Source organism: Balaenoptera ricei, chromosome 11 (genome assembly GCF_028023285.1).
Source record: "Balaenoptera ricei isolate mBalRic1 chromosome 11, mBalRic1.hap2, whole genome shotgun sequence".
Classification (NCBI taxonomy): Eukaryota; Metazoa; Chordata; class Mammalia; order Artiodactyla; family Balaenopteridae; genus Balaenoptera; species Balaenoptera ricei.
In genome coordinates, this window is record NC_082649.1 from 63,052,475 (window position 1) to 63,074,788 (window position 22,314).

At 47.6% G+C, this 22,314-nt stretch overlaps 1 protein-coding gene across 1 annotated transcript in view; it reads left to right on the forward strand.

The window, feature by feature from the left end:
- The window catches only part of SCN10A (sodium voltage-gated channel alpha subunit 10), a 103,017-nt gene extending 81,139 nt beyond the window's left edge, over positions 1 to 21,878 (forward strand). Inside the window, exons 26-35 of the mRNA XM_059939407.1 lie at positions 533 to 687; positions 3,730 to 3,903; positions 7,874 to 7,996; positions 9,257 to 9,541; positions 10,266 to 10,319; positions 11,159 to 11,296; positions 11,553 to 11,657; positions 16,663 to 16,933; positions 19,678 to 21,406; positions 21,499 to 21,878. Coding sequence (XP_059795390.1) covers positions 533 to 687; positions 3,730 to 3,903; positions 7,874 to 7,996; positions 9,257 to 9,541; positions 10,266 to 10,319; positions 11,159 to 11,296; positions 11,553 to 11,657; positions 16,663 to 16,933; positions 19,678 to 20,885 — 2,513 coding nt within the window. The 3' untranslated portion in view covers positions 20,886 to 21,406; positions 21,499 to 21,878. The remainder of the gene's footprint in view (positions 1 to 532; positions 688 to 3,729; positions 3,904 to 7,873; positions 7,997 to 9,256; positions 9,542 to 10,265; positions 10,320 to 11,158; positions 11,297 to 11,552; positions 11,658 to 16,662; positions 16,934 to 19,677; positions 21,407 to 21,498) is intronic.
- The last annotated feature ends 436 nt before the right edge of the window (positions 21,879 to 22,314 follow it).

Sequence of the window (22,314 nt, forward strand, 5' to 3'; positions counted from 1 at the left end):
ATTCTCAATAGATATTTGTGCAATAAGTGAATAAACGTATAGTTCATACTATGAAAGTAAGTGTGGCCTAAATAATTAAACAAACAAACAAACCACTTAATTGAGTTTCCACTTTCACGTGACCCTGGGCTGGGCTGCCCCCAGGCCCCATTCCAGCCATGTGGAGACCTCCCAGTTCAGCACAGGCTCAAGGCATAGCCCCTCAGACACCCCCAGGCTCAGGCCCCATGTCTTGTCAAAGCTCCAGAGAGAGTGGGCTAAGGATAAGGACTATGCTATCATCTGTAGGGAGGAAGATGCTTGGGAGGAGGTGAGAGTGGGCAAGACCAGGGGTGGAGAGGGACAGCTGAAGGACACGATGGGGAGGCCGCCTGAAAGGGACCCCACTTCTCTCATATTCCAGGAAAGAATTCTTTTCCAAAATAGCGGCAAGTGGGTTTCCCTGCAGAGTGGTTTCCCTTCAGGGCTGGAGTCAAAACACGCCTCCTTTACCAGTGGGACATCACTCACCATCAGTCCCCTCTCCCCACAGGCTGCATTCGCCAGTGTCCCTTCTGCAAAGTGAACAGCTCCAAGTTTCCATGGGCCATGGGCTGGAAGGTGCGCAAGATCTGCTACCTCATTGTGGAGCACAGCTGGTTCGAGAGCTTTATCGTCTTCATGATCCTGCTCAGCAGTGGAGCACTGGTAAGTGGAGGTAGGGGTTCCATGCCACAAAGCCCTCCAGGTGGGGTCTCCACCATCCAAAGGCCCTGGAGCTGCAGCAGTGGGCTCCCCTGATTCCTGGGCTGAAAGTCCCCAACCTGTGGCTGGAAGGCGAGCTGCAGCCCAGCACGAGGACTCCTCTTAGCAGGAGGGCATGGTAGGTGCTTGAGGGGCCCATGTCATGGCCTGTTACACCTGGCTGCTTGGATTTCAAGCAGTGAGTGTGTTCATCCCACTTTATTGTTGGGGAAACTGACACTCAAAGGGTTTATGGGGCTTGTCCAAGGTTACCCAGCTTGTCAGTAGGAAAACCTAACTTTGCCTTCATTTGATCCCAAAGTCCTTGATTTTCCACCTTCGGACCTCCCAACACACTGCCCTTTTCTGAGGGCCCAGTACGAAGAGGACCATCCTTCCCTGCCCTATCAAGCCACTTGCAAGTACTGCTATCACTCACTCAAAGTGCATGGCAAATCATTACAATAGCACTTCTCAAAATTTAATCAGCCGGGGAACTTGTTAAAATGCAGATTCTGATTCAGTAGATCTAGGGTGGGACCTGAGAATTTGCATTTCCAACAAGCTCCCACGTGATGCTGACACTGGTCCACAGGCCACACTTTGAATAACCAGGCCTTACGGTCCTCTAGATTCTGAGTTAAGACACACTTCCTAAGCCCCTTGCTGGGTGTCGAGCTTTGTAGGACAAGGAAGGATGTTCTCTCTGCACCATGGCGTAGGCTCACTACACAGTCTCAACTAATCTTCCCAATGAACCAAGGTAGACGTAGACACAGGAAGGGACTCATCCTTGGCTGTCCACATTTTATGGATGAGGATGTCACAGCCCAAAGACACGGAGGGACTTGCCCAGGCTCCCAGCTCATTAGTTAAAGGGAGGACTAGCACCCCACTCTCTTGATTCATGGTTCCCAGTGTTTCCACTTGTCTTGCTCCCTGTGTGCCATTTACTCCCAGAAAACAATCTACTGACCATCTGGGCACCCACTTAAATGCCATATTTCCCAGGAAGGGAGCCCAAACTGCTCAGGGTGTTGTCTCAGCCTTAGGGAGGAGCAAAGGCAGGTGAGAAGGTTTGATCTGAGAGGTGGAAGGAGAGCTAGGCCAGCAAGGGCACAAAGCTGAGGGAGAAGAGTCTCACGGAGCAGGCTGGCCTGCCATCTTGGAGAGGGGGTGGCAGCATCTGATGGTGCCCACTGCCCTGGCACAGGGTGGTGACGGCCCCCCTAGAATAGCAGTCTCAGCACAGTCCTGAGTGCAGAGGCCACACTGCAGGGCAAAGGGAGGCTGGGCAGTGCATTCTCCACACCTGCCCTTCCCTCTATCCTGCAAATGATAACCTCAATCATTTGATGAGGACTAAGTGCTTTCTTCATCACCGCCTTCCCTTATCTCTCTACTCCCCTTCTCCACACACCCCTGCTGCTCTCCTGCCCTCCCCTCCCGGCAGGGAGCTCACATCCTAAACCAGCTGCTGGCCCCACCCCAGTGCTCTCCCTCCCCTCCTCATCTCCTTCCCCAAGGGACTGAACTGGCTGGCACCAAATTTAGTCTTCCTTATGCTTTTACTTTGAGTACATTTTAAAAAAAATAGCATGAGTTTTTATCTGACAAAGTAAAGAGAAAAAAAAAATACTTGGAAATTATGGGAAAATGCAAAGAAAAAATATCACCCATTTTCCTATCACTCAAAGAGAATCTCACTTTGAAAACATTTTGGTGCATTTCCTTCCCATCTTTCTTATGCACGTAATACATAAATATTACAAAACGGAAACCATATTTGTGCATTCTGTAATTTCTCAGTAAATTTTCTCAGTAATATGGTCCTCCTACCTCATTAAATGGCTGCAATGTAACTAACCCCCAGCTCACTCCTAATAAGCATTGAATATCCTATGCACACTCCTTTGGAAACGTTGGCTTATTTCCCGTCTTAGGTCTAGCTTTAGAAGTAGAACCAGAAGCAGGAATTCTTGTGCAGTTTGTGGAGGGTGTGCTCTGAGCTGGAGCATGTGAAGGAAGTAGGACAGAACAGGGAATGGAGCTGGGAAAAGACATGGGTTCCCATGAAGCCCAGCCTCAGCCTGATCCCACAGGAACTCTGAAGCATAAAGGGCCTCACGGGACTGTCCCACCTTGAGGCAAGGGGATGGTCAGATACTGGCTGCGGCTGCCCCCAGAGGGGTGATATAGTCTGCTAAGGCGGAGACACTTCCCTTCAGCCCAGGGACATGTCCTCAGGCAACAGGGGCATTCACCAGCCTTTAGCAACCAACATTCACAGCAGCTGGGGATGGTCATACTGGCTCCTTAAACAGGATCTAGGTGGGACACGAACAACATCTAGTGTCCTTAGGATACACTCTTGAAGGCAGAATTGCTGGATTTCTAAAAGCTTTGAGTCATATTACCAAGTTGGGGTCCCAAAAACTGAACCAGTTTTCACTCCGCCCAGCTGTATATGAGAGTAGCTGCTTCCCCACAGCCAAATCGACTGCAGGGTTTCCCCCCACCATCCACTCCCACCCATGCCTTTTCCTCTTCATCAATCTGATAAAAGAAAAACGGCATCTTCTCTTCATTTGAATTTCCTTGATTACCAATGAAATGCAGCATTCTTTTTCAGAGTTCACTGGTGAGTCTTATTTTCATTTTCGCGAACATCCTTTGTTGCTTTTATTTTTAAACTAAGTCACTGTTAGCAATCCCTTTGGTTCACTTCCAAAATCCAATTAGAGAAGGTTTCCTTTCTCACTTGTGTTCAGCTCCCCTGCAAAGTATAAGCAGGGCTGTGTGTCCCTGTTGGCTCCGAGGAAGTCCTCGTTTGTATCTCGCAGGGCCTCCTCCACTACCCGACCCTACCTCCCAGAGCAGAGAAAAAAAATGATGCAGGCAAACTGGTTACCAAAGCTCTCTCAGGGGCTGACTGGGTCCTTCCCTGTCCCTGGGCCCCAGTGCTTTGGGTCTAGGCCGCCTACCATTTTGCTCCTTTCCTTCCAGGCCTTTGAAGATTTTTACCTTGACCAGAAGCCCACGGTGAAGGCCTTGCTGGAGTACACCGACAGGGTGTTCACGTTTATCTTTGTGTTTGAGATGCTGCTCAAATGGGTGGCCTATGGCTTTAAAAATTACTTCACCAATGCCTGGTGCTGGCTGGACTTCCTCATCGTGAATGTGAGTGTCCCAGTGGGCATGGGGTTTGGGGTCCTTTCCCCTGGCTGATGGCTGCACCTAATGCAAAGGAAGCTTGGAGGCCTGGCCTTCAAGGGTGACTCCAAAGAGGAGTCTTAGCAAGGGGTCTGAGAATAACCCTGCATACCTGTGATCCAGGTAAGGTCCAGGCAGTACATGATTCCAACACAACAGTGACACTCAGGTGAGTCTTCAGTTCCTAGGTCTCCATCCAGAAAGACCACTTACTACCTCTGTATTTTACATCCAAAGCAAGATGGCACATGACCTTGCGTCCATTGTCAAGGCTTCTAGACCTAGGGATGCTGAGGACTTCCTGGCACAGAGAACCTGCCCTCCCACTGACTCAATGATTCCCAGCCCTGGCTGCACTTTAGAATTACTTGGGAAGCTCTTAAGAACACAGTGAACAAGCACTACTCTTCCCAGAGATTGGGGTCTTACTGGTCCTGGGTGGAGTCCATGCATCAGTATTTTGTAAAAGCCCCTGGGCATGTCCAATGTGTAGACAGGATTGAGAACCACTGAGCTTAAACCTCTGGTGTCTCCCCAGTGGCACTAAAAGGGGCAAAGGGTCCCTTTGGAGAGATGATGAGCTGGAGCTCATGTGTTCAGATGAACCTGTGGCCACTAGCCCTGCATTAGGGGATTTACCAAGTGCCTCCCACACATTAAACTTGAGATTCCTCAAAGGTGTGAGGAGACCGTCCTCAATAAACTCTCTTAAGAGCTCTCCTAGCCCCCAAAGCCCGGAGTGAGCTCCTCCTCCTCTTAACCACACAGCCCTCTATCTATCCAGGCCCTTGCAGTCTTGGCTTTTCAGGATGGCTGCCTGAGCTATTTGTTCACTGCTGCACGTCTGAGGATCCCTGCAGGTGGGGGAGGCACGTGCTATGTTTGCCTCTGCTTCCCACACTCCCACAGCCACTGGTGCCAAGGTCTGCACATCAGAGGTGTTAGAAAATGTGTCTGTATTTGGTGCTTGCCTCCTGAAGCTGGATGGGGTCCAGTTCAGAACATTCTGTCCAGTCTCCTGTGTTGGCAGGTCCTCCACAGCAGATCTGTGCACCCAATTCTCTTCTTTCCTGATACCAATGCGCTAGCAGCATCAGGCCACCGTACCACAGGGATTAGCTGTGAGGCCTGCAATCTGAGTCACAGGTGATAATTTTGTGCGTATCATATAATTATTCATAAATGAAAGGAAATTTTTATTCCAGCTACCCACTCTTGTTAGGGGCAGTCACTCCTAAGTAGGTCTCACTAGTTTCAGTCCTGATCCCCTGATGTGGTCACCCACTCATCCATCCATCCATCCGCCTACTAATCCTTCCTTCTGACCATCCATCCCTCCTTCCATCTATCCAACCATTCACCCTTCCTTTTTCCTTCCTTCCAAACATCCATTCATGTTTACTTCTTCTGTTTATCCTGTCAGTCCTCTCCTTCCATCCATCTATTCTCACTCTTCTTTCCCTCCTCCCTTCTGCCCATCTATTCATCCTAACCTTCCTTCCATCCCTCTATCAATTTGTCCTTAACCCTTCTTTCTATCTTTTGATTTGTCTTTCTATTGAACTATCCAGTCATCTAACCTTCTATTCACTCATTCAAGCACCTTTCATCCAATTTTCCTTCTGTTCACACATTTTCCATCTTTCTATTCTTCCTTTACCTCATCCATCTATCCTTCCTTTCTTCCACCCATCTGTCCACTCACCTCTTTTTCTTCCATTCATCCATCCACGCACCCATTCTTCCATCCAGTCAACCTTCATCATTCTCTAATCTCTTCCATTCCTCTGCCCATCTCTCTATCTTTTCATTCATCCATCATTTATCCAGCCATCCAACCTTCCCCAATTCATCCATCCCATTCATCCACTATCCATGATTTTATATTTTATCTTTCTTCTTTGCTTTCTTTCTTCCATTCTTCCTTTCAACTCTCATATCCATCTTTGTATCATTTAGTCCATTCTTCTATCCAACCATCATTCAACTTTCCATCAAGATTTCGTCCTTCTTTCTTTCCTTCCTTCCATCCATCCATCCCAACATGCCTCTCTCTATTTTTTCAATTTATCAAGTGCTTATTTATATCAATAACTACTGCATATAGGATTGTTTTATGAAGTGCTCTGGGGGGGATAGAAGCCAAGAAATAAAAATTCCCTATCTCCAGGAGTTTATTTACTTTACTCTTCCAGTAGATAGGACAACAGAGAGAAATAAGCATATGATGAGGGAAGATGTGGTGAGCACGGCTGGAAATAGTGTCTTAGGGACACAGAGACATGAACCTGCTTCCACTCTGGGGGTGGGGTAGCTGGGCAGGCTTCATATAGGAGGTGGCATTAGATATAAGGCTTAAAATGAGCAGGAGCAACAAGGTGCAAAAAGGACTGGGGGTGGTCAGTCTTAATTAAAGAATGACCCTGGGCAAAGGCACAGACACAGGTACATTTAGGGAACAACTTGATTTGGGTAGGATACGTGGGTGAAATATGACTGGAAAAGCAGGCTGTGGCCATATAATACAGGCTAAGGAGTCTGGAGCTTATCCTGAGATGATAAAGCATCAATGAAGGTTGGGAGTAAGAGAGAAACATGATCATAATCAAATTTGCAGAGGAGAATGGATGGGATGGATGCAATACGGAAGCCTAGAGACCAGTTGGGAGGCTTGTGGCCTGAGCAGTGGGAATGGAGCTGGGCTTGGATGGGAGGGCTTTGATGGAGAGGCCCCAGCTCCTAATTGCCCCAACTGCAGATTTTGCTCATGAGGCAGCCTTCCCAGGGGCTGAGCAAAAGACTGAGCAGGGTCCAGCATGGAACTGGCCCCAAACCTCCTGCTCTCACTTAGCCAGGCAGCTGGGTGCCACCTGCTGGTGTCTGGAGCCTTGCCTGGTTGGAGGAAGGGGGTCGTTTGCATTCCAGTTTTCTGTCCTGGTGGAATAAGCCACCATTCAGAGAACAGGCATTGTTTGGGGCTCTAGCATCCAAGTGTAAACCCTTCCCTTTCTGACATCCCCTCGTAGCTGTCAAGATAAGCTTAGCCTGAATTCAGCCCACCAGTCGTGGTGCAGTTGGGGGTCTCCCAGGATTGGGTCACAGTCTCTGGCAAGCTCAAGCCAATGCATAGGGTATCTCCCTGGAACCTTCAAAGTTCCTGGAAGGTGTGACCATTTTTCCATGTAAGTTTGTGCCTTTGCAGTCCTTGGTCCAACACTTTAAAAAATGCAAAACTGACCAACCAACAGGGACTCACAACTCAGTCATTATATCTCAGCTGTCTGTCAAAGCTGAATCTCCTGGCCCCATGCCAGTCACTCTTCCTGAAAAACTGCAGAGCTGTGAGGGCCTCGGAGTTCTCTTAGTCTGATTCCTCATTTTACAAAGGTTGAAAGTACAACCTGCACTAACAAGGCACTGACCCAAGGTCACAAAAATATCAGGGTTGAGAGGGAACTAGACCCCACCCAGCCCAGGACTCTTTCTTTCCCACTTTTCTCAGCATGTACAATTGAGACTCACCTTATATTCCTCAAGATAGACTTTCTGCATAACCCCCATGAAGGGCCAGCATCTCTCCAAGTCTCTGAAAGTCAATCAAATTTTAAAGGCTGTTGGGACCTGGCTGGTGCCTCTAGAGAGGAAAGGGAAGGCTGATTTACTACACTGGGAGCTTGATCACCTACATACAAGGGGGTGGCGATGTGGGAGACTGAGATTTTCTTGGCCAAAAGTTCAGATAAATGATGAATGAAATCTTTAATGAAAGAGAAGAGATTGGACTCTCACTGTACCTCTCGTTGGAGTTCAGAATAAGGTGGGAGCCAGGATGATGGCTCTGACAGAGTAGGGAGTGGGAGGGATTTCCTGTCTCCATCCACCAGGGTCAACTTTCTGGGACCCTAGGGTGATGCTTTTGCTCTCTGCCTGCACTCAGATCTCACTGACAAGCCTTATAGCGAAGGTGCTGCAGTATTCTGATATGGCATCCATCAAAGCCCTTCGGACCCTCCGTGCCCTGCGGCCACTGCGGGCCCTGTCTCGATTTGAAGGCATGCGGGTAAGACCTATCTCCTAACTGCTCTGGTCTGCAGCATTTGGTACCCATTCCCCCTTTACGCCCTCCATACTACTGACCCTGAGCTCCAGGCCCTACCCCCACAGGTCAGCTCAGGGGTCCTCACTCTCTGCTGTCACGTTGGTGGTGCTGCAGTATCCTAACTCTCCTAGTTCTCCTTCAAGTCCCTCTGTAAGCCCTCTTCCCTTCTCACCTCAAACATCACATCTACCAGGACTCAGACCTCACTCCCTCCTGCTCTTAGTGAGGCAATCCTGCTTCACGGCATCACAAGCATCTCTTACCTCAATCTCCCCACCCTGCCTTTTGTTCTGATTGCCAAAATCTCCGGAACACCCTAAGCTCTTCATCTTTCCATGACAAATGAGCCTTGCCTCTGGCACTCCATTTAAATGCAGTGACATTAGCAACTCAGCAGCTCAGTCACCACCCACTGGAATGCATCTTCTCTCCAACCCAGCACAGTCATTGGGTCCTATGGATTCTCTCCTTTCATCCATCCCTCTCCTCATCCGAGGCTTTCAGCTGCCACCTCGCCCTCACTGTCTTCCTCAGGATGGAATGCTCACAAGTCTGGCCCTTGTCTTATGGGGGATGAGGGACTGCTCATTTTCTCCCCTCCCCTTCCACATAATTATGAAAGTCTTCTGGTATAGAAAGCAACGTTTGCTTTCTTCCTCCACCACTGCCTCAAAGAAGACATCGTACCTTCAAAACAAAAGTGGACTTTTAAAATTAACTTGTATCTTTACAAATGCTAGGAGCTTATGATTGAATACTTTGCTGTTTATTTTATCTCCAGGTTGCTAATTTACAAATAAGCAAGTTTGTGAATATGGATTTGGGTTTTCACTGATTCTTGACCAAAGCACACTATAAACTGTATTTTATAAACATATAGTTTATAAAATAAAGCAAAGTTCTAGAAGTCTGTATGTGAAAGTACAAAACACACGCTCGCACCCCTAAATGAGTACGTATGTGCTTGTAAATGTGTCCATCTCCTCAATCCTAAGGAGAGACACTGAAACCTGCCCTGAATGAACTTCAGAGAGAATGTATAAACCCATCCTCACTGCCCAGTGTCTCTGTCTTCTGAGTCTGAATTATGGCTCTATTTAACCCACTTCTCTTGCTTCCACTGGCTCATGAAGCAGCCCGAGTGAGGGTAGAAAGAACTGGGATCGGGCAAGAAGTGTGTGGCATCGGTGGGGTTCCAGGTCTTTCTGCCTTTCCCCCTAGGTGGTGGTAGATGCCCTGGTGGGCGCCATCCCCTCCATCATGAACGTCCTCCTCGTCTGCCTCATCTTCTGGCTCATCTTCAGCATCATGGGTGTGAACCTCTTTGCAGGGAAGTTTCAGAAATGCATCAACAAGACCAGTGAAGGCTTTCTTCTTGTGCCTTGGACTACTGTGAATAACATGTCTGACTGTGAACGTCAAAACCACACTGGAAGCTTCTTTTGGGTCAATGTGAAGGTCAACTTTGATAATGTTGCAATGGGCTACCTCGCACTTCTGCAGGTGGTGAGTCCTGAGATCAACCATGTCTCTTCCTTTGGCTGCTCGATAAAGTGGAGGGCCTGGGGTCTCCCAGAAGATGCTATGTGGAGACTTTGCAAGGGGTAGCACTCAGTGTGAAGTGAGATTATTCCCTGTTCCTACAGACTGCACCATGAGGTTAGAGGGCCCTACCAATGAGTGTGATCTCCCAGTAGTGCAATTAGACCAATTTGGGCTAATAGAATAGAATAAAGCGATAGGCCTGCCATGGGGCTATATCAGGTGATGACTTAGAATTCACTACTTGTACAAAATAGACCTGGTATAGCCACACAGACTGCACAGTCTTCTATTGCAAATCGTCTCCTAGAGGGTAATAAATTATGTTCCAGTCTATTGTAATGATAGATAATGCTTGTGATGATAACAGTCAATAACATTCATGCCTCCATTCATTCATTCATCCTTTGACTTCATCCACTTGTTCATTCAGTGTTGATGCAATTGCTTATACATTTGTCATGCAGTTACCCACAACTTCCTGCACTCCACCCTTTGTTCATGCATTCGTTCAACAACTAGTCCCTGAGTAGCTATGGTGTGCCAGGCACTGAAATCAGAGACATGTCAGAACTGACTCCAGGGGGGCCAATGCTCTATGAGAAAAACAGACAAATAAGTGAATCAAAACAGAGCCCAATGTAGGTGGATGGGCAGACACTGAGTGGCCTCTGTTCCTTGTTTCCAGGCAACCTTTAAAGGCTGGATGGACATCATGTATGCAGCTGTCGATTCCCGGGAAGTGAGTCTCAGCCCGTGGTGCCTACCGCCTCCCCCTCTGTGCCTCCCGCCCACATTAGTCTATTTGAAATGGGGTGAAGGTGGCCTTGGTGCTGGAAGAGGCGATCACCCAGCAGTCTGGCACTATCCCCCCACGGAGCAGTGTCCAGCTGGCCTTCTGTTGGATATTTAAGCTGACCTAGTCTCCTAGGCTTCTCAAGTTCTTCCTCTGTTCACCATTGAGGAAATTATCAGATAACCTCTAAAGGACTGTGCATGAGGGCACTCCCTGGGCAGAGGCGGGGGCGAGGGCAGTGGCTAGCTAGAACAGTGGAATTTCAGGTACTGCCACGGCAGCCAGGTGGAAGAGATGGGTGCTGTTGGGGAAGGACCCTTTCCTGCTGGGGCACAAGACACCGCTGATGCCCTGCCCCATATCCCCTCAACCCACCTCTAAGTTCACTCTCATCCTTTGTTTCTTATTCTGTCTGAGATTTGATTTTCTTCAGTGCCTCGGAGCTGGCTCAGCACCTCTTCCCCCAAGGGCAGAGGACTGCGAGTCCACAGGGGCAACCCTCACAGATAAGCTCTGGGAGTCTGTAGATAAAAGCTCTCACTTCCCTGTCCCTTGGAGGTACAATTCTGAAGTGTGTTCTACAATCCTTAGAGCATGGAGTGCCTGTTGCCCATGGTAGTGGTGCTGCCTTTATCCTGTTCCTGCCTCCCCCTCTCTCACTTCTGCTTCCTGGGATCACCTCCCAAATAAGCCACCTGCAGCCAGGTCCTTGTCTCAGGGTTCTTTGGGGTAAACACAAACTAAGATGCCCCCTCGTCCCCATGCCCCCACTTGTCTGCTCACAGGTGAACATGCAGCCCAAGTGGGAGGACAACGTGTACATGTACTTGTACTTCATCATCTTCATCATTTTTGGTGGCTTCTTCACACTCAATCTCTTCGTTGGGGTCATCATTGACAACTTCAACCAACAGAAAAAAAAGATAAGTGGGGCTCAGGTGTTTCTGTGGTAGTGATGAGTCTTAGACTTACCGTCGGTCCCCGGGCCTCGTGACTGAAGCAACACTAGTCACAGCCCCCATGCCTGACCAGGAGCCCAATCTTGGCCTTTAGCACCAACACCGACCTTTGCCCCCTGATTGCAGGCTTCACCCCTGTCTGGGGTCTGGGCCCAGAGAGGGCTGAAGGCTGCCATCTGGGGGCAATAACAGTGGTGTGTGTTATGCTATCTCTCTGCACTTAGGGGGCCAGGACATCTTTATGACAGAGGAGCAGAAGAAGTACTACAATGCCATGAAGAAACTGGGCTCCAAGAAGCCCCAGAAGCCCATCCCACGGCCCCTGGTAAGCCCCAGAGCTCGCCTCTCTAGCAGAGAGTGTCTGGAAATCCAACCTGACAGTCCATGCCTGTGCTGGTAGGCGTCTGGCCAATGCTCTCTGTGGAGGAGGAGATCTGGGTTGAGTTTGAGGATAAGGTAATGAGAGTTCCCAGGCTCAAGGAAGAAAAGTCTACAAGAAGCAACTCTGATCTTCTGGAGTGAACATACTCCTGCAGGTGTTCCAAATAGACCTGTTTAGGGAAGTACTTGAGTTGCCCAACAGGCTTAAGGTTCCAGCACCAGATCAGGAACAGATTAGGCTAAATGATAGTAAAGATGGTTAGAGCCCTGAGATGAAACATTTGTTGTTACGCATTTTGATGTAGGTTGCAATGGATTGGCAGCCTCACCCCACATTCTACCCCATGCCTACAGGAAGACAGAGAGGAAATGGCCAAACCCAACCACCCTGGGATCCTGGGCCCAGTCATGGTCATGGTCAGGTGACACAATAGGAACCAAAAATTATCCTACTCTAGTGTTGAAAGATTGACCAAAACTTAGAGGCATACTCCCCTGTGATTCCTTTATTCACAAAGATCCATGGCACAATCCCATTAGCCCTTCCCCACACAAGGGCAAAACCTAAGGACCTTCAGCAAAGGTACAGGCCTTTCCCTAAATGAATCAGGGAGACATACATTCTGTTGACCAAGACATTAGAATTTCTAAATCAAGGCATGGGGTTTGCATAAGGTACTAAAAACTTCATGAGCACAAAGTCTTAAAAACATTTACAGGAAGGAAAGAAAATGCTATGACCTTTCACATGCTTTACTTGGAAACAGTGGTCACAAATGTATTACTATTCTCCATTCTGATAAGAAGTGTTACAATGGGGAGTGATAAGATGTTCAGACCTCTGTAGGGGCAGAGGTGTCCTTCCAAATACCTCATAAGATCAAGATGACTGGGGTTGAGTTAGCCTGAGGGAGAGTCCCTAAGGCTCAGGGAGTATCCCTCCAATGTCCAGTGGGCAGGAACAGGCTCAAAATTAGAAGATGTAGGTGAAAGGCTGAGCCCAGCCAATCAGAGTCAAGCAAGGGTTATGGGAGAAGGATCCTAAGACCTAATGAGAAGCGAGCAGTTAGATCCCTGCTGACCTTTTCTGCTGGCTGGACTGAGGTTGAATCCACATTTGAACAGACACCAAGGTGTTCTGTGCTGGGGTCAACCCTTGGCAAAATCATGACAGTTTTGGGTACCCTTCCCTACATACTTGATCCTTCTCTCTATAACATCTCAGCTTCTCCCCTCTTATCAGCCAATCCCACAGGCCACCATAGCTTCCTCCTCTCAAGGAAGACAATTTCCTTGGGACAGGGTGAGCTGCATTTCCAAAAGGGACCCTGGAAAGGACACTATCTTAATACAGAGGTAGGAACCTAATGCTGAAATTCCAGGCACTGCAGTAGGAGTGGAAGTCAGTGGTTGGGCAGGAAGACCTACAACAAAATCATCATGTCTCCTAATGAAGCCATCCCCAAGGTCCTCCAAGGTTGGCACTGGAGGAGGTCTTCCATACGGATAAGCAAAGTGAGACCTCATAGCCCAGCTGTGTTCCTGACATTAGCCATCCCTTTGGATGGGAGGGGGTGTATATTACTAACTAACTATCCACACTATAATAGCTTTATTGGAGGAACATGGCTTTCTCCTTAATATTCTGGTCCAGGCACGACAAACATTATTTCCTTTGTTCCCTTTAGCATAGCTGAGGCAAGGCTGGAACATTTAAACAAGACTTTGAGGTTTAGGGATACCAAAAGGGAAACTAGCAGATCAGGGCCCAGGCAGCAATTGCATCTGGCTGCTCTCCAGGGCCCACGAGCCTTGGCCCATCCTAGCTCCTGGCCGGCATCCATATGGCAGGCAACGTCTTGGCACCCACCCCACAGTGAGACAAGCCTGATCATCTGCCCTCCACAAAGTCCAGAGCCAAGAAAGAAGCCCAAGCAATAAGAGAAATGCCCACTCCCACCTAAGACTCACCTTCCCAGCTCCAGTTTCCTCCTCACTAGATTATTGGCACTGGAAAGGCCATCTTCTTCCCTGAGGGGTCCCAACAGGTTGAGCTGGTCAGGTAAGCTGAGCATTGGCACAGGACTCTGCTCCACAGGTGCATGGGTGCCAGTTCATGGCAGGGCCAGCCTCGGATGACATAGGGACCTCCAACACAGGCATGTACATACTACTCCTTGCCACACGTGAAGCCCAAGTTCTAAATCTTATGCTTCATCCATAGCAGAGACTAAGGCTTCCACAAGACTGGGAAATTTTATTCTATAACATTCCCTACTATAGAAATCACTAAAAGCAGGTTTCGCATACTCCACTTTATAGGAAAATAATAGGCTCCAGAATATCACATCATCAGTCACCCGCTTCATCATCTCTGAGAGCCCCGAGGGTTGCAAAGAAGTGATCCCTGCCCACAAGCTAAGCCAAGAGCAGCTAGAAAGCTGCTCCACTCCCCAGCAGCTGAATATCCAGGGCAAACTTGGTGCCCAGAACTTAGTAATGTTGCCTGCTCTGTTTAATTAGAAGTCATGAATGGGCCTCTTTTTTTTTTTTTTTTTTTTTTTTTTTTTGCCATTTTCAGTGATGAAATGAAAGCTATTAGTGGCTCAGCATCCCAGAAAAGACATGAGCCAGCAGCTATGCCTGGAGCCAGACCCACTCTGATTCTTTGCTCAGACTCTGCAGGGTAGCAACCCATCCCCACCATGAAGCAGAAAGCAGGAACCAGCCTCTGTCACAGCCCTTCTCCCCTTTGTGGCTCCTGGGAGCTCCCTGGTGAGACTCACGACAGGTTCCTTTCTCCCTCACAGCCACTCATGCAGAGCCCTGCACATAGTACACATTCGGGAAGTGCCTGTTGCACAGAATTAAATGTAATCAACCTAGTGGAGTGGCTTTATAATTCTGTTTGAAGTGTGTGTAATTCAGAGCTGTCCGTTCTGTCATCCATTCATTCATCTGCCTATTGATCATCTATTGCATTCCAGATACTATGCAGACACTGGGGATAGAGCAGTGAGATGTTCCTGCCCTCACAGAGGTGACAGTCCAGTGACACAGGAAAACAATTAGTAAAAATCACACACATATTAATTCACAGGCTGGAGAAATTGCCAAGGGAGAAAGAATGGGGTGAAGAGCAAAGGGTACATAGGACTAAGCCTTGAGGAATGCTAATATCTAAAGGTTGAGTAAAGAAGACTCAAAAAAGAGCAGACAGAAAGGCAAGAAAAGAACCAGGGAAGTAAGCCCTCTGGGAACCAAGAAAAGAGAGTTTCAAGGCAGAGGGGGCGGTAAGCAATGCCAAACCAGTATTTTGGACGTTACGAGTGATCTTAACAAGAACCATTTCAATGGCAGGATGGGGACAAAAGCTATGTTGGAGTAGGCTGAGGCGTGAATGGGAAACAGTGATTGCACACAACTCCTTCAAGAAATTTAACTGTGAAAGTGAAGAGAGAAGTAGGCTGGTAGCTGGAGAGAGATGTGAGATTCAGGAAGATTTTTCTCTTAAGTTAGGAAAAACTAGGTCATTAGAGATTTAGGTAAGGAACCGAGAGCTAATAGCCAAGAGTGGCCAAGTGTGGCCAAGAGTCTCACTCATCAGTAATGAAGCAGAGGGACCAAGGAGGTCAGTAAGTGGTAGCAATGAAGAGGGGGCAAAGGAAGGCTAACTTGATGACACAGGCATCAGAGGAGGAAGGGTTTTACAAGACACAGGAGGAACAAAGGTCTGGGAGTGACAATAGGGAACAAGAGGGACCTCCACTCTGCCCCCAGCCCTGGGGTCCATGGCGTGAGGAGATTGAGCAGCCACTGAGTAGGAGGAGAAGTTTGCAGATCAAGGCAGGTGAGTTCCACAGAGCTCAGAAATGTCTGAGAAGGTGAGGGTGGAGGATGAGGTTGGAATCAAGAGCTCACAGACCAGTAAGATGTTAACAGCACAGGAAAGTCTAGAGGGCCACACCAGGAAAAAAATTTTAAACACCGTAAAAATATCCCCCTAAAAATGATCTCTTGGTTGTCCAGGCCACTCTGCCTCTCTCCAAGAATGCAAACAACCAAGACCTGCTTAGACATCTGCACAGCCCAGAAATAAAAAGAACATTTGCAGGAATCAGTTGCACCACTACACTTGACTTTACCCTCAAATAAATACTTTTTCAAGCAGTTCTTGAACTCTCACTCTATGCAGGGCACTACAGGAACACAAAATTAAATAAGACATGGCTCTATCCTCAAAGAGCTTGTTGTCTAGCAGAAAAGAGAAGTATACATGAAACGCTAGAACTCAAGACTGTAAAGGTTGTGGGAGCCCAAAGAAGGGACAGAGCAATGCGGTGTGAGGTGATTGAGGCAGATTCCCTGGAGGATGGGATTGAGGAAGATTCCCTGGAGGAAGTGGGGCTTAAGAGAGATGGATCACTCAACGCTATGGGGATTGATTGATTGATTGATTTTACATCTTAATTGGAGTATACTTGCTTTACAATGTTGTGTTAGTTTCTGCTGGGCAACAAAGTGAATCAGCTATATGTATACATATATCCCCATATCCCCTCCATCTTGAGCCTCCCTCCCATCCTCCCTATCCCACCCCTCTAGGTCATCACAAAGCACTGAGCTTATCTCCCTGTGATATGCAGCAGCTTCAAGGCTGTGGGGATTTAGATGGCCAAGAGAAAGGACTGGAGGGGCACTGCAAGTGGAGGGAAGAGCATGGACAAGGACAAAGTGCCTAGTGACTTCATGGGGCCAGGAGAAGCAATGAGGTAGAAACAACTAAGAGTGAGATTTTGGAGGGTTAGGACTCTGCTTCTGTTGGGATGTGGAGTGTGAGGGAGACAAAAGAGACAGACTTTAAAAACCCATCTGTGAAGAACACAGCCTCTCCAGATGCGTGGTTTATGTGGCCAAAAGGCCTGATGTACCATCCCTTGTTTTCTCAGAACAAGTACCAGGGCTTTGTCTTTGACATCGTGACCAGGCAAACTTTCGACATCATCATCATGGTCCTCATCTGCCTCAACATGATCACCATGATGGTGGAGACTGATGAGCAGAGTGAAGAAAAGACAAAAATCCTAAACAAAATCAACCAGTTCTTTGTGGCCGTCTTCACAGGCGAGTGTGTCATGAAGATGTTCGCCTTGAGGCATTACTACTTCACCAATGGCTGGAATGTGTTTGACCTTATTGTCGTGGTCCTCTCCATTGGAAGTAAGTGGGCATCGCATGTGGTGGGGACACCCAGCCTCTGCTTGGGCTTGTTTTGGCTGCTCTTTCAAAACCAAGGGGACAGCTAACAAACTTTTAAAAACCTACGTTGTATGTTAGAGGAGCCCAGTATTTGCTGCTTTGCAAGAGCAGCAGATTTAAAATGCCCCGGGCCTCTCAGTGAAATGCAGAGGTTTCACTAGCCTTCTCCATGCTGCCATGAAGGGTATTCAGGCACCTACTGTGTGCGCAGCCATCGCCAGAAATTTGGGAGCCTATCGGGAACAATCACTCACAAGAAAACCTAAGATGATGGAGTTTCCAATGGGTCTTATCTTTATGGCCTTCAAAGCAGAGAGTGGGTGGTGTGGTGTGAGGTGAGTCATAAAATACTTTCTGGAAAAGGAGGTGGTTGCCAGAAGAGTGAGGAAAGACTAGGAGGAGATTGTTCAAAGGAGATTCTTAAGTCAAGGGTCTGGAATTAAATCTCTGTATAACTGTCCACTTAGGAAATATGAGTGACAGAAAAGTCAAGGGACCAATGCCAAGAGATCAATGCTATTATGACCTAGTCTGGGTGTTGCTGAATGACAGGCTCAGTATTTGGGGGCCAACGGTGTTTAGAGAAAATGAATGGAGTCAGAGGTTAAAGTGGGGATTGGAGCCACCATAATTGAGTGCTTGCTGAGTTCTGAGCACTGGGCTGGGATCCACGGATCTCCACAACAGCCCTGGGAAGGAGTGTTACTATACTCATTTTATACATTTAATATGGAGCCTCAGAGATTAAGAAAGTTATGCAAGGTCATATAGTTTGTAAAGGGTGGAGCTGAATTTAGACCATGCTAATGTTCTTTTTAATAAACGAATAGCCTCCTACCAACGATCAAGATACCGTCCCTGGCCTTCGTGTGGTTTAGCCAAAGTTGGATCCTATAAAGGCCAAATCCCAGCACGCCAGGTTTACTTTGCATTGTAAATATATCCTGACCTATTATATCATGACCTGCTTACTTTTCATGTCAGGGCATAGCTGTAGATTTTATTTTCCATTGATTTACCATCAAGAGCTAATAGCATCTGAATACAACTCAGCGACACTTAATCTCTCTATCCTGGTGCTGAAACACAGCCTTGGGTTGTGTTTGTTTGGGGAGTTTAAATTTATTTTTGTTTTTTGTTTTGTTTTATTTTCCTATTGCTGCTGGGTTTTCCAGGGGCGGGGCAGGGGAGGTTTGTTTTGTTTGTTTGTTTGCCTTCCAAAGTGAGAGACTCTAAAGACCATTTTTTATTTTATATTAGAGAAGGGAGCTTGCTTATGTGACTTCCCATATCAGTACTATAGAAATAAAATATACTCAGAGTACTCCATTCTTTCATGGGGACACCTTAACTACCAATTCCTATGACCTACACAGCAACACCTGTCACTGGACAGAAATCACTCATAACAACAGCTCGAAAACAAGTGCAAGAACCCACTAGCCATTCTTCCACCCTCCCTCCCTCTCCCCCTTTCTTCCTTTCCACCTGTAAGACATGTATTGATTGTCTAATTGTTACAAGTATGAAGACTCATTCTCCCTAGTAAAGGTAGGCTAGTTGGCTGGCAGAATCCTAGTAGATTATAAAAACACATATGTATCTCACACTATGGGAAAATGCCCCAGTTAAACTGGACTTTAAGAGAGGGGCTTTCATAAATATTTCATAATACAAAATTATAATTATCCCATTTCTCCTCCATTTCCTTCCTCCTTCCAACACAATACTGTGACCACCCATATTCATAGGACAAAAGGCGAGTAGGAGAATGGGATCAAGGGCACCCTGGCAAGGAGAGAGAGTTCTATCATACCCCTCACCATTTCTCCTGAGAGGTTTTGAATCCTGTTTGACCTAAAGGCCTTGCCTAATCTTTGGTGGTCTTAACAGGCCTCCACAGGTCCCCAGGACCAAGCTTCACAAATCTTCAAGTTAGATATAACGTAGGGAGACATACACACTCTTGTTCATATTTCGTGTTAGGGGGCTATAAATGACCTTAAACCAGCCCATCTCTAGGCCCTAACACAGAGTTCAAACACAGCTGGAAATGAAAGAAACAAATAAAATCTATTATGCAGACAGGTGGCCATTCAAAACCATTCTGTTTTAGCTGTCAGCAAGTTGCCCAAGTCCTCAGGCCCCTTATAATTAATACTAGGCCCTGTACAATTATCCACAGGACCATGTGCCAGGAACTGAGTCAATCTTCGCAGTAGGAGATAGGGAGATGAATCATAGTGCGTCCCAGCCTTCACAGAGCACAGGACCAGGGTGGAAGTAAAGGCATGACCCAAAGGCTGAATTCTCAGGGAAGAGCCAGGTCTGTGTTACAGACGGAAACAGACAAAGGACTGTGAGCATGTGGAACAGGGTGCAATCACTTGCAGCTGAACTAGGCTGCAGAAGTTGGGTTTTGACCATGTAGGTTGACTAAGAATGTATCTGGATGGAGGGAAAGATAAGAACATGGTGGGAAAGGTGAGACTTACTCGAGGGAGACAGGGTTTATGCAATGGACACTTACTGAGCCCCTACTTTATGCCATCCACTGTGCCAGGCTCAGAGGGTCCAGAGTCCCTGAATATGGATGCTCACTTGGAGGTCCATACCAGGCAGAGAAGAGGGGATGTGATCCAGCCAACTTTGTCAGGGCTCGTGATTGGAAGTACTAATTAGATCATTTCCCCTCACTTTTGAAGGCCTGGTGTTTTCTGCAGTTCTTACATCACTTGGAAATTTATTCTCCCCAACGCTTTTCCGAGTCATCCGCCTGGCCCGGATCGGCCGCATCCTCAGGCTGATCCGCGGGGCCAAGGGCATCCGCACACTGCTCTTCGCGCTCATGATGTCCCTGCCCGCCCTCTTCAACATTGGGCTGCTGCTCTTCCTGGTCATGTTCATCTACTCCATCTTCGGCATGGCCAACTTCGCCTACGTCAAGTGGGAGGCTGGCATTGATGACATGTTCAACTTCCAGACCTTCGCCAACAGCATGCTGTGCCTCTTCCAGATCACCACGTCGGCAGGCTGGGACGGGCTCCTCAGCCCCATCCTCAACACGGGGCCTCCCTACTGCGACCCCAGCCTTCCCAACAGCAACAGCACCAGAGGGGACTGTGGGAACCCCATCGTGGGCATCCTCTTCTTCACTACCTACATCATCATCTCCTTCCTCATCGTGGTCAACATGTACATCGCGGTGATTCTGGAAAACTTCAATGTGGCCACGGAGGAGAGTACGGAGCCCCTGAGCGAAGATGACTTTGACATGTTCTACGAGACTTGGGAAAAGTTCGACCCGGAGGCCACCCAGTTCATTACCTTCTCTGCCCTCTCAGACTTTGCAGACACGCTCTCTGGCCCCCTGCGAATCCCAAAACCCAATGGGAATATATTAATCCACATGGACTTGCCCTTGGTCCCTGGAGATAAGATCCACTGTTTGGACATCCTGTTTGCCTTCACCAAGAATGTTCTGGGAGAATCTGGGGAGTTGGATTCTCTGAAGGCAAATATGGAGGAGAAATTTATGGCAACTAATCTTTCAAAAGCATCCTATGAACCAATAGCAACCACCCTCCGGTGGAAGCAAGAAGACATTTCAGCCACTGTCATCCAAAAGGCCTATCGGAGCTACGTGCTGCACCGCTCCATGACGATCGCCAATCCCCCGCCTGTGCCCAGGGCTGAGGAGGTGGCTGTGTCACTCCCAGATGAAGGCTTTGTTGCATTCGTGGCAAATGAAAACTGTGTGCTCCCAGGCAAATCTGAAACTGCCTCTGCCACATCTTTCCCACCATCCTACGACAGTGTCACTAGAGGCCTTAGTGATCAAGTCAACTTAAGCACATCTAGCTCGATACAAAACGAAGGGGAGGCTGCCACCAAGGAAGCCACTGGGCCCTAGTGAGGACCCTCCAGCATGGGCATGTCCAGCTCTGATGTGTCCTTCTGCTCTGTGACAACTTACCACCACTGCCTCCCCAACGCATGCCACTGGTCACAATGTCAGAATGGGTCAGGGAATACAGTTGGTACCCACCTTTGGAGAAACCCTCACACACCAACAGGAGTCAGAAGCAAAGGACATCTCCACGTGACTTCCCTTTTAATTTTCAATATCAGATGATGTGTTCCCTTACTTTCCAGAAAATGTCCCTGGTCCTTTTATTTTGATGGTGACCAGAGCTTATATTTACCAAGACAAACACCTCAGGACCAGAACTTCCAAAGATATATGGCAAGGATGTTGCTAAAGGTCCAAGGTCATCCTCTGTGAAACACCACATACAGATTGGCAGTGTTATTTAGGATTTTGCATGACTGCATGCTGAGCGCTGCCAGACAGCTGCTCCAGCCCAGGGTAATACCTGTGGTCTATGTCATGAAAGGCCTCTGAGAAACCCATTAAAATTAATATTTTTAAAGGTATGTCAAAACCAATGTTATATCCTAAGGCATCATTTTAAAAAATTATGTGACACTGACACATCATAAATCACTTCTCCTTCACTTTTCAGGGTTCCTGATATTTTGCAGTTTGGGTTCAGGCTGGGTAGGCAGGAAGGAGCACTGTCCTGGGAGCCTGTTCTCATCCTAACTGACTCTCCCACTGCTTGCCTGGCTGACCTGGGCCAAACTCATTCCCCTCTGAACCTCTTCCCCATGGTGGCAGGGGGCAGAATGGACAGTCTTTGCAGCCTTTGCATTTCATGTTGTAGAACTCAATGATGCCCTGTCCCAATTTAGATGACGAAAATACTCTCCCCTGAAGCGGCAATGGCCAGACCTTTCTGCTGTATGGCCAAAAGACAGCTTTTGAATATATTCTAGAGCCTGTTTCACATCTCACAGACTTCTAAGGATGGAGGTTTTCACATTCCTCTCGGACCAGGACTCCATAATTAGTATAATCAAAAATAAAGGGACATTTTGAGAAAGATGATCTGGGAGACAAAAGGTAAGGCTAATACTTTCTTTAATTCATCCTACAAATGTTATTAAGTACCTATTGTATGACAGGCACTGCTGTAAGCACAAGACATAATGAGAGTTAAGCCCCAAAAGATTCACTGGATTTATGCAGTGAATGGAGGAAGAGTTGTCAAGGGATGATATTCAGGCCAAAGTCACATGGCAGGTCTTGAGATGAAGGAGATTAAGAAGTTTGCGTGATAGCATAAGACATAAAGGGTCTTAATGAGAGCCATGATCGTCTATTAACTCTTGGGACATTCCCTGCCATGATGACAAGGATCAGGTCAATTCATTGATATGTATTTTATCGCTTCATAAGATTTCCCATTTATTCAATTACAAAGACTAAAGACTGGTCC